Genomic DNA, 12,109 nt, shown 5'->3' with positions numbered 1-12,109 from the left:
CTGTTCTACATATTTTTTGTTTCCTAGTAGCAATTAAACAGAAAACTCTAAGGTATTAAATGGAAAAATATCCCTTTTGTTGTTGTTGTTGCTGAGATCTGTCACTGTGTGAATAGAATACGTCTTTAGCTTGATTTCACTGATGGAGAACTAGTTTTTTTCCAGTCCTTGGCTACAGACAAAGCTTAGTGAATAGCTGTGTCCACTTCTCATTTTGCACATGTGAGTGAATCTTGTGAGAAATTCCTGGAATTAGAATAGCTGAATAAAAGGGTGTATACATTTGTCATTTTGCTGAATGTTTGCAGACTAAACATTTAATGTTTGGGGGAAGGGGGGAAAGGCATCACACCCTCACCTATGCAGGGTTCTATGAACCCTTTTTTTTTTTTTAAGTTTTTTTTATTTTGAGAGACAGCACAAGCGGGGGAGGGGCAGAGAGAGCGAGAGAAGGAGAGAGAAAATTCCAAGCAGGCTCTGTGCTGTGCCTGACATGGGGCTCCATCTCCTGGCGGTAAGATCATGACCTGAGCCAAAATCAAGAGTTGGACGCTCAACTGACTGAGCCACCACAGTGCTCCCCTTTTTAAACGTGTTTATTTATTTTTGAGAAAGAGAGAGGGAAGGGGAGGGGAGGTAAGGGAGGGGCAGAGAGGGGGATGGAAGACCCAGAGCAGGCTCAGCGCTGTCAGCACAGAGCCCGACTCAGGGCTTGAACTTCTGAGCTGTGAGATCATGACCTGAGCTGAAGTTGGATGCTTAATTGACTTATTCACCTGGGCACCCTTCCACACCCCTTTTTAAAGTAATCTCCATGCCCAGCGTGGGGCTCAACTCACCCTGAGATCCAGTAGCATGCTCTACTGAGTGAGCCAGCCACGTGCCCCTCCATGAGTCTCTATTGTGTGCCAACTATATCCTGGGCACTTTGCTAGGTATTGGGCATAGGGGGGTATGACTGACCTAAACCATCACCCCCAAAATATGTGATCACCAGCTAAGGTAAGGGCTCTAAAAGAGCTGTGGTTCTCAGAGCCTCCCAGACATCTGTTGGGCTGGGGGAGATCAGCAAAGGCTCCTCGAAGGGGGTGATGGTTGAGCCAAAGTAGAAAGAATGGATTAAAGATTTTCCAAGCAGGAGAAGTGGGTGTGTGGAGCAGCAGAGCTTTCCAGGCCAAGGGAACAGCAAATGCAGAAACCTTGCAACAATGGCCTCTGGTTGTATCACAAAACCCCCACAGTCTAGTGGCTTAGAACAACACCCGTGTATTATCCTTCTCAACCCAACTGTGAGTTAGGAATTGGGCAGCAAAGTGAGTCCTTGCAGCTTGAGGGCTCTCCTACGTTACTGTCAGGTATTGCTGGGGCTGGAATAGCCACTTCCGGAAATGGCCTGCTCACATGGCTGGCTGATTGGTTCTTCTTGCCCTGCCCTGCCCCCCCCCCCCCCTCCACCCCCACAAGGCTGCTTGAGCCTCCTGACAATATGGCCGTTGGCTTCCCCCGCAAGAAGAAAGTGGTGCTGCAATGCATCTTATGACCTAGCCTCAGAGGTCCTGTACGTTCAGTTCTATATTCCTTTGGCCCTGGCTCCAAGTGGGAGAGGACCCCCCCCCCCACCCAAGAGGATGAATACCAAAAAGGCAAAGGATGTTGGGGACCCTCGTGGAGACTGGCTACCACTGGAGACTGGCAGGAAAGGGCTGGGAATGACCAGATGTGGCTCAGCCGGGGTGAGCCAGGGAGTTATGTATGGCAACAGCTGACGTGGGTGGGGCTAAGTGCATGGGGTTGGGTTGGCCCTAAGAGCACAGACACGCCATGGGGTAGGGAGGAAGTGACCTGATCAGATGGATTCTGAGAAGAGCCCTCCCACTGCCATGGGATGCAAGAGCTGACTCTGTGGTGGGAGGGCTGAGTGGCAGCCCGGGAAAGAGGCCGGGCAGGCATCCGGGAGAGAGGTGAGGATGACCTAGGTTGGAGGAGCAGATCGGCACACTGATTCAAGAGCTGTTGGAAGGAAAAACCTGCTGAGCTTGGTGGCAGGCCTCCTGTGACCCCAAACAGAAAGCTGTCTGCCTGTTCAAGGTCCCTGCAAGGAGCAAGTGGGTCCGTCCGGCACACTCCCGAGTTGGTTTCCCCGGCTCGGATTCCCGGCCACTTGAGCCCAGAGAGCGTGCTTGAGAGACCTACCCTGTGGGTCTCTTCCTGCCTGGCCCCTGTCTGGGGTGAGTGGCAGATTCCCTTTTGAAACCTGGAGCGTCAGTGCCACCGCCTGAGGCTCTTGCTGGGCCTGGCACCAAGAGAGAGCTCAGCAGCCGTGACTAATTCCCCAGCATGTGGGGTGACTCAGCTCTGGCCTTCTGGCTCAGAAGGCATGTGGCTCCAGGCATGTGGCCGTCCCTCCAGCAGCCCTGGCACTCGGGGCTGCCCTGACCTTGGTTGGGCTGACACCTAGCCTCTCCTGGCTTCTGGAGTGTGGCCCTCCCGCTGACGGCTGGAATGTGGCCTGGAAAGCAGGGAGTTCAGGCCTGTTAAGTCTTTCTCTTGAGGTGTTTATGAACGCTACTTTGGAGGTTGAGAGGCGGAGGTGGCTGAATGCCAGCAAGAGCTGAACCCGGTTTCTTCTGGAAGTTCCGTTTGCTTCTCTCAAGGGAGGAGCCCATTTTTAGGTGTGGGAAGGGTCTCCAGGTCACTCTGGAGGTGCTTCGAAGCCATAAGTAGCACTTGGGCAAATCTATGTCCCTGAGCCCTTGCCTGGTCTGTAAGGCAAGTTGAATCCTCCCTCGGCAAAGGGATTGTGAAAAGAATCCTCTGAGAGGGGGCCTCCACTAAATGCAGCTGCTCTCCTGTGAGCTGAGGTCCCTGACAAAGACTCACGGTCTGTCTTCTCTCTTTCCCCTGTCCTGTGAGCACCCTGTTTCCTAAGGGGTGTTAGGGGCCCAGATGCTGGCTTCTGGCCGGTTTACATGGCCTGATTCACCTTTTGGTGAGATGGTCTTCCGTCAACTACACCCTTCCTGCTCATTAATTTACTCCCCCCAGCACTGCTCCTGGGCCTCCCCAGGGCCTGACAACTGGGGGGGGGTCAGAGTTTTGCATTCAGGTTCTGGAGCTAAAGACCCTTTGGATTCATGGTCCTGCTGCTTACGGAGTCTATGATCTTGGATAAGCAGCCTCTGAGCCGGACTCCTTTCTGACAAGTCTCCCAGGCCATGGGAAATGGGATCCTGGGGCACCTGGGTGGCTCAGTCGGTTGAGCGTCTGACTTTGGCTCAGGTCATGATCTCACAGTTCATGAGTTTGAGCCCCACATGGGGCTCTCTCTGTGCTGAGAGCAGAGAGCCTGCTTGGGATCTTCTGTCTCCCTCTCTCTCTCTACCCCTTCCCTGCCTTCACAGTCTCTCTCTCTCTCTCTCTCTCTTAAAAATAAACATTAAAAAAAAAAGAAAGAAAGAAAAAGAAAGAAAGAAAAAGAAAGAAAGAGAAAGAAAGAAAGAGAAAGAAAGAAAGAAAAAGAAAGAAAGAAAAAGAAAGAAAGAAAAAGAAAGAAAGAAAAAGAAAGAAAGAAAAAGAAAGAAAGAGAAAGAAAGAAAGAAAGAAAGAAAGAAAGAAAGAAAAGGGGTCCTGATCCTTCCCTTTACGGTTAAGAATTAAAATAATTCTCTAGGGGCATCTTGGTGGCTCAGTCCGTTAAGAGTCCGACGTTGGCTCAGATCATGATCTCATGGCTGCATCGGGCGGGCTCCCTTCTGTCCGAGCAAAGCCCACTTGGGATCCTCTGTCCCCCTCTCTCTCTGCCCCTCCCCTGCTCGTTCTCTCTCTCTCTCTCTCTCTCTCTCTCTCTCAAAATAATAATAAATAAACTTTAAAAGAAAAAAAAATTTCTCTAAAGAGCATAGTATAGTGTATAAGTGTTGATTAACTATTAAACTGATAGCTATGAATTTTAGTCTTATTAATATTTCAGTCTTCCTGAATCCTGCCATGTGTGGGTAACCCATAGCAACCAGAGTCTGAGGTCCACGTCTGGCCAGGCTGACCCCTTCCGACCGGCTGTTGGGGGAATCTAGTTTACATGTAACTAGTAAACCTAGTTTATGTGTATGTTTACAAATAAATTCACTTGTAAATTCTGTAACATAAAAATGTAAAAATGTACCATTATTTGTACCATAGTTTGTAACTCTGTTCTGGTGCTTTTTCCTTTGCTGTGGCAGATACATTTTTTTTTTTTTTTAAACTCAGCCCTATATTATTAATGGTTTATTTTGATTGTGGCAAGAAACACATAGCATTTACCATCTTAAGTTTTTTTTTTAAATGTTTTTATTTATTTTTGAGACAGAGACAGAGCATGAGCAGGGTAGGGGCAGAGAGAGAGGGAGGGAGACACAGAATCTGAAGCAGGCTCCAGGCTCTGAGCTGTCAGGTCAGAGCACGATGCGGGGCTTGAAGTCACGGACTGTGAGACCGTGACCTGAGCTGAAGTCGGACGCCCAACCGACTGAGCCACCCAGGCGCCCCTTAAGTACTTTTTTTAACGTTTATTTATTTTTGAGAGAGAGAGAGAGAGAGAGACAGAGCATGAGTGGGGGAGGGGCAGAGAGAGAGAGAGAGAGAGAGAGAGAGAGAGAGAGGGAGAGAAAGAATCCAAAGCAGGCTCTGGGCTCTGAGCTGTCCGCACAGAGCTGGTTGCGGGGCTCGAACCCCCCAACCATGAGATCATGACCTGAGCTGAAGTTGGATGCTCAGCCACCTAAGCCACCCAGGTGCCCCCTTCCTAAATATTTTTTAAGTGTATGATAGTGTTAACTACATGCACACTGTTGTGCTGCAGATCTCTGGAACTTTCTCATCTTGTTTAAAAGAGATTCTGTTCCCACTGAACTACTTCCCTTTTCCTCCTCACCAGTCCTTGGTAACACCACTGTTTTTTTGTTTGTTTAGTTTTGATGTCTTTTTTTTTTTTTTTTTTTACTTTATATATATATTTTAAGGAATCTCCCCACCCAGTGTGGGGCTCGAACCCACAACCCCAAGATCAAGAGTCCTCCACTCTACTGAGTCAGCCAGGCACCCCTTGTTCTTTTTCTTTCTGAGCGTTTGACAACTTCAGATACTTCAAATAGGTGGAATCATGCAACATTGGCCTTTTCATGACTGGCTTCCTTTACTTGTCCTGATGATCTCAAGGTTTGTGCAGGTTTTCACAAAGGGCAGGGTTTCCTTTTTTTTAAAGGCTGAATAATCCATTGTATGTAGATACCAAATGTTCTTCACCCCTACATCTTTCTGGGGCATTTGGGTTACTTCCACCTTTTGCCTCCTCTGAATAAGGCTGCAGTGAAGGTGAGCGTGCAAAAATCTCTTCAAGATCGTGCTTTCAATTCCTTTGAATATATACTCAGAAGTGGGATTGCTGGATCATATGGTAATCCTATTTTTTTTAATGTTTGTTTATTTTGAGAGAGAGAGAGAGCACAAGCAGGGAAGGAGCAGAGAGAGAGGGTGATAGAGAATCTGAAACAGGTTCTGCCCCTGCAGCACAGAGCCCAACGTGGGGCTCAAACTCATGAACTGGGAGATCACGACCTAAGCCGCAATCAAGAGTCGGATGCTTAACTGATTGAACCACCCAGGCACTTCCTCATAATTCTATTTTTAATCTTTTGTGGAACCTCCATTCTTTTCCTTGGTGGCTGTAGTATTTTTACATCCCCACCAATAGCACATATGGGTCCTAATTTCTACATTCTTGCCAGCATTTATTTGTTTTTGTTGTTGTTGTTGCTGTTGTGTGTGTGTGTGTATGTGTGTGTGTGTGTGTGTGTGTGTGTGTGTGTGTGTGTGTATATATAAATTTTTATAGTGGTCATTCTAATGGGAATGAGGTGACTTCTCAGTGTGGTTTTGATTTACATTTCCTGGATTAGTGAAGTTGGGCGTCTTTTCACAAAGTCTGTTGGCCATTTGTGTATTTTTAGGTAATGGTTTATTCAAATCTTTTGCCCATTAAAAAAAAAATGTCTATTTTGAGAGAGAGGCAGAGAGAGAATCCCAAGCAGGCTCCATGCTGTTGGTACAGACCCTGATGCAGGACTCCATCCTGTGAACCCTGAGATCATGACCTGAGCTGAAATTAAGAGTTGGACGCTCAACAAACTGAGCCACCCAGGCACCCCTTGTCCGTTAAAAATTTTTTTTCTTAATGTTTTTATTTTATTTTTGAGAGCAAGAGAGAGAGCGTGAGCGGTGAAGGGGCAGAGAGAGGGGGAGACACAGAATCCGAAGCAGGCTCTAGGCTCTGAGCTGTGGGCACACAGTCTGATACAGGGCTCGAACTCACATGACCTGAGCTGAAGTCGGATGCTTAACTAAGCCAGGTGCCCCTCCCTTGCCCATTAAAACATTTTTTTAAATTTAATTTTTTATTATTTTTTTTAATTTTTGAGAGCAGGGAGAGGGTCAGAGAGAGAGGCAGACAGAGGATCCAAAGCAGTCTCCGAGCTGTCAGTGCAGAGTGCAATGCTGGGCTCTAACCCAAGGACTGTAAGATCAAGACCTCAGCTGAAGTTGGATGCCTAATGTTTTTTATTAGAGAGAGAGGGAGAGAGGGATGGGGAGAGAGAGAGAGAGAGGGAGGGAGGGAGGGAGGGTCTTAGGCAGACTCCACACTTGGCACAGAACCCACGACCCTGGGATCATGACCTGAGCTGAAATCCAGAGTTGGACGCTCAACCGAGCCACGCAGGTGCCCCTCTTTTGCCCATTTCGAAAATCAGTTTGTCTTTTTTTGTTGTTGAGTTGTAGCTCTTTATTCTGGATATTAACACCTGATCAGATACATGGTCTGCAAATATTTTTTTCCCATTCTGTAGGTTGCCTGTTCACTTTGTTGACTCCCTTATTGTGCATAAATGAAATCTGATGCAGTCCCATCTTTTTTAGCTTTTGTTGCCTGTGCTTTGGTGACCTAATAAATCATTGCTAAATCCAATGTTGTGACGCTATCTTCCCTCCCCTTTTGTTCCTCCCCTCCCCCCTGCTTCTAAGAGTTCTATGGTTTTAAATCTGCATTTAGATCTTTAATCCATTTTGAGTTAATTTTTAAATGGTGTAAGGTAAGGATCTAACTTTACTTGTTTGCATATTGATACCCAATTTTCCCAACACCATTTGTTGAAGTGACTATCTCAAGTTCTGGTGCTTTTTTTAAACACACAGGCTGTGGAAGTGGCCTGAGCCGCCCCACGCCGGGAGATCCTACATAGTTTGTGCATTCTCAAGATTTTCTGCGATTAGCACCTTTTTAAAGATGAGGAAATGGAGACTTGTCCAAGGTCGTTATAGTGAGCATATAGATGGAATTGAGTTCAAGTCCTCAGTTACAATCCCAAGAGCCCACATGCTGGAACCCCGACGCTCCCTGTTTTATCCCCAGCATGCTAGGAAGAATGAATGAATGAACCTCTCAAGCGAGGCTCCCAGCAAACAGCGGAGTTTGGACGAGCCCACTGCTCCATATGGGGGTGTGCGCCGGTCTCGCGCATGCGCGGCCCCTGTGCACAACCCGCTCCGCTCCATCTGCCGGCACATGGTATGGCCTCTATCCCTATGGTATGTCCCACCTTCCCCCACGCCCGGGCCGAGATGGTACGCCCCGCCTCTACTCGCCGCCCCTCCCCGTTGGTTTCCGCGCGAAAAGCCAGGGCTGCCTCTGCCGCCGCGGTCTCTGCTGCAGTTTCCAAGATGCCTGCCCGCACCGCCCCGGCCCGGGTGCCCACGCTGGCTTCCCGGGCCATCTCGCTGCCCGATGATGTCCGTAGGCGGTAGGTGCTGTGGGGGGGGTCCGTGAACTCGGATCGGGGGTGAGGGGGAAGTGGCACGGCGTTGGGGGTGGGGGGGGGGGTTGCTTCCCCTGTAGGTAGCCCTTGGCTGCCGCTGACAGACGGGCGCGCATGCGCGGGACGGCTCGGCGGCGGTTGGCGCGGGCAGGGTGGCACTTCCGGTCGCGCGCACCCCTGGCCGTTTGGCGCCAAAATGGGCCGAGGCCCTTCACAGTTCCCTGGTGACTCGTAACTTGGGGGTCCTTCCTGATTTCAAAGTAGAGCGAGCTTTGGGTTCTCCTCGGGGAACGCCAGCCCAGAGGAGCCACGGGCCTGGCTCCTGCCGCCGGCCGGCTCGCGCAGGAAGTGGGCAGCCCGCGGCCTCAGGACACCCCTCGGCCCGGGCACTTCGGCCTCCACTTCCGGTGCCCGGCCCGCTTGGGGGGTCGAGCTGGTCCGGTCCCCGGGGGGCGTTTCGGGGGGCCCCCCTTGGCACCCGGCGCAGCGCATCCCGATGGCGGCCTCCAGAGACAGACGTCGCCGCTCGGGGCCCGGGCGCGGCCGGCTCAGGTTTGCGAGCCCCGTCTTTCTTGGGGGGCTTCCTCCATCTCGGCCTGCCGGGGAAGTCACGTTCTGGAAGGAACCCCCACCGCGCAGCGCAGAAGCGGGGCTCGGGCAGCATGAAGGCTGTAAGAGCCTTTCCCAGTAAATCTGTGCCTGGGAGCGGGCATCAAGGAAGCCTTGCTAGGCTTCTGTGCACGGGGGTTGGGGGGGTCAGAACACTGGGCTCCCCTTTGTGAAAGGGCTCCAATTTCAGTCCTGAAAACTTGCACCCCTTGGAACACGAGTCCCGGGAACCTCGCCCAGGCCTGAACACTTCAGCCGGATTTGTGAGCCTGGTTGAGCCTTTGCCCGATTTCCCTGTGCCGGTTTCCTATGGTCGTGCCTGGCCAGTCGGATGGGGGCTTTTGGAGTTGGAGGTGTGTATGTGTGTGTGTATGTGGGGGCGGTGTTTGGGACTCCCTACCAGGTATTTAAGGTTCAGGCCACTTCTTAAGCACGAGAGGGGGTGTGTCTTGCCCAAGAAGCCTTACCTGTAGTCTCCAGGGATATGACTTAGAATGTAAACAGAATTGTGGAAGTCCCTGGCTTCATGATGTTGGACCCAACCTAGAGGCGTTTGGGCCCGATCTTCTTTACTCTGATGGTGAGACCTCCCATCTCCACTGGCTTGTTTGACCCGGGGCGAGTGTCATGAACAAGCTATCGGTGCGGACTAGATTGACCTGGGCTCGAAATGGATAGTGGATGAAATGAGAATATGCCGAGACATAAAGGCCCACCTGTTAGCATTGTTATTGGCTAAGCCAACTTTTTTTTTTTTCAGTTCTGCCAGTCAATTGTATACAAAACTTGACATACTCTCATTTAATCCTCAAGAGTTCTTTAGAGTGGGTGCTGCAGGAGTTCATCAAGAGGAAGCAAGGATTCCTGCTGATGTCTGCTTTTTGCCAAAACCGTTCCTTTCAGCTAGGGTCTTTGAACAGGCCACTGGCTTGGGGGTTGTCTTGGGCCAGTGCAAGTGCTTGGCTGAATTTGAATGCTCTTAGGTGAGTTTTACAATCCACCATTCACCCTAGGTTCCATATCACTTTGAACTAGAATTGCTTACTGTAGGTGTGGTTTGGTGTTTCTGCCTTAGACCACGTGGTGGACATTGAAATGGTCTCATGTGACTCTCAACAGCTTTTCTTACATTTTGAATTTCAGTGTACAAAATCCACACATAAACATGGCATTCAACACTCCCTTAAAAGACTTGTAAATAGAGGTACAACTTCTTTATCTATGAGAATTAGAAGTATGATTTATAACACAGGAGGTCTCTAAGTCCAGTAGAATACTCTAAGAACAAAGTTAGGCCTGGTCCTCCTGCATTTGTCACTTCTACTTGTATATATATATCAGCTTCTTTTTTTTAGAGGGTGAGCATGGGAGGGGCAGAGAATTTTAAGCAGGCTCCACTGTCAGAACACGGGGCTCGATCTCACAACCCTGAGATCGTGAACTGAGCCGAAATCAAGAGCCTGATGCTTAACTGATTGAGCCACCCGGGTGCCCCATGTCAGCTGCTTTTTTTAAACACGCAGTTCCATTAGATACGTATCAGAAAGAATTTTCAATGTCTGGGTTTTTAAGTCTTTAACTTCTTTTTTGAAGTGTACTATGCCCCAAATCTAAAAATGTTGCCTTTTTGGGACAAGCCGCATTCTTCTACTTATTTTTCTTACTCTGTCGAAACCACCATTTGCACAGGAAAAGTGAGAATTCTTTCACTGGTCTTCCTGTTGCCACTCAAGGCTTTTCTAGCAGCGGAAACTGTGATCCTCTTAAAAAAGTTGGATCTGATGGTTTCCTTGCCCCACACACTGCCTGGTGCACTGGTCCTGAAGTTCAGAATCCCTGTCCACTTGCGTCACTCATCCTGTGTTCATCTCACAAGCCATACAGACCTCCTTTTAGGTTCTCAGGGCCTGAGACCTTGCAGAGCAGCTGGTGTGAGGCTGAGCTCTAGCTACTCCTTCCCCAGGCTGTCTACTGTCCGTTCATCCTTAAGACCGTCCTCGGAAAGACCATCCCTTTTCCCCATAATAGGAAGGGTGTTGAATTCTATCTGTGCACCCGCATGCTCCCTTTCCAAACCTGGAGCTGATGGTGATTCGTTTGCCTTGTTCACTGTATCTGTAGCTTGTGTAGACTCTGTAAGGCATGCACGCCAGACTTTCCCCTTTTATGAAGCCTGGATTCACACATTGATTATAGCAACCTCCTTTGCACGACTCTGATTAGCTTTCGTAATTGTGACAGCTCTTTTAACTGCTAGCCATTCTGTGATTAGATTAAGCTGTTTTTCAGGTTTTAAAAAATGTTATTTATTTATTTGTTTGTTTGTTTGTTTTTAATGTTTTTTGAGACCACAAGCGGGGGAAGGACCGAGAGAGAGGGGGACAGAGGGATCCGAAGTGAGTTCTGTGTTGACAGCAGCAAGCCCGATATCAGGCTCGAACTCACAAACCACGAGAGCATGACCTGAGCCGAAGTCGAATGGTCAACTGACTGAGCCACCCAGGCGCCCTTCAACTTCTTAACTCTAGTTCCATGGCTCCCACTAAGTGGGTATTGAATGGACTTACCTTTTTTTTTTTTTATGTTTATTTATTTTTGAGAGAGCGCGTGCGCAGAGGGGCAGAGGGAGAATCCGAAGCAGGCTCCAGGCTCCGAGCTGTTGGCACAAGCCTGATGCAGGGCTCAAACCCACGAACTGTGAGATCATGACCTGAGCTGAAGTCAGGCACTTAACTGACTGAGCCACCCAGATGCCCCGGGACTTCTCTTTTCTAGTTCTCCTCTGCAGGAGTATTCTAGAGGTGCAGACTGCTGGGGTTCAAATCCTTCCTACCATAGCTGTAGGACTAAGTTGTTTAACCTCTTGGTGCCCCACCTGTAAAATGGTGTGGCGCTACCTGCTGCCCCTGGGCGTTATGAAGACTCGCCCGGCAGATAGGTGTAAATGTGGCGGGGTAGCACCTGCAAGAAAACCCGTGCTGCTTATCACAAGGTCACCTGTGTGTGTCATTTCCATTAGGGGAGCATAATTTAGTGCAGCAACATGCACATCTTATACTGAGGCAGATGCTCGTGTAGCGGTGAGTGCCGTTCAGAGATGATGTAAATTCCTGCTAATCATTTCAACCTTCACCTTGGCTTGGCTGCTTATAGAATTGTCTGGTGGTCTGGACTTGTTCCTTCTGCCACCTTAGCTTTTGTGCCAGGTATCCAGTCCTATTCTTTTTTTTTTTTTTTTTTTTTTTCTTTTAAGTGTGTTTATTTGGAGAGAGGGGGGCAGAGGCAGACAGAGAGGAAGAGCAAGAATCCCAAGCAGGCTCCATGCCAGTAGCACGGAGCCTGATGCGGGGCTTGATCTCCTGAACCGCAAGATCATGACCTGAGCCGAAATCAAGAGTCGGACGCTTAACCCACTGAGTCACCCAGGCACCCCCAGTTCTACCCTTGATCAGGCATTCTTCTATTAAGGATTGAGGTGGTGATCTATCCTTTTTCATCTCTCAGTATCTTGCTTTTTAATCCTTTCTATCCTTGGCTTTTGTGATGCTGTTTACTACCAGGGATGCTCTTTCTTCATCAATCCCCCCCCCCCCCCCCCCCAACCCCCTTAATCATTTTTCTTTCATTCTTGGACCCTTATCTCTTCTAGTCCT

At 49.2% G+C, this 12,109-nt stretch overlaps 1 protein-coding gene across 4 annotated transcripts in view; it reads left to right on the top strand.

Moving 5' to 3' along the window:
* The first annotated feature begins 7,706 nt into the window (after positions 1–7,706).
* The window catches only part of DNMT1 (DNA methyltransferase 1), a 47,192-nt gene continuing 42,789 nt past the window's right edge, over positions 7,707–12,109 (top strand). Inside the window, exons 1-3 of one of the 4 annotated variants that reach the window (XM_042928373.1) lie at positions 8,257–8,399; positions 8,647–8,809; positions 9,270–9,439. In XM_042928373.1, the coding sequence (XP_042784307.1) occupies positions 8,344–8,399; positions 8,647–8,809; positions 9,270–9,439 (389 nt within the window). In that variant the 5' untranslated portion in view covers positions 8,257–8,343. Of the gene's footprint in view, positions 7,833–8,256; positions 8,400–8,646; positions 8,810–9,269; positions 9,440–12,109 lie in introns of those variants that run through there. The other 3 variants (XM_042928374.1, XM_042928375.1, XM_042928376.1) reach the window with 3 other exon arrangements.

This window comes from Panthera leo, chromosome A2, assembly GCF_018350215.1.
Source record: "Panthera leo isolate Ple1 chromosome A2, P.leo_Ple1_pat1.1, whole genome shotgun sequence".
NCBI classification, from domain to species: Eukaryota; Metazoa; Chordata; class Mammalia; order Carnivora; family Felidae; genus Panthera; species Panthera leo.
The sequence above is the reverse complement of the archived record's forward strand: the minus strand, read 5'-3'. Positions and strand labels throughout refer to the sequence as shown.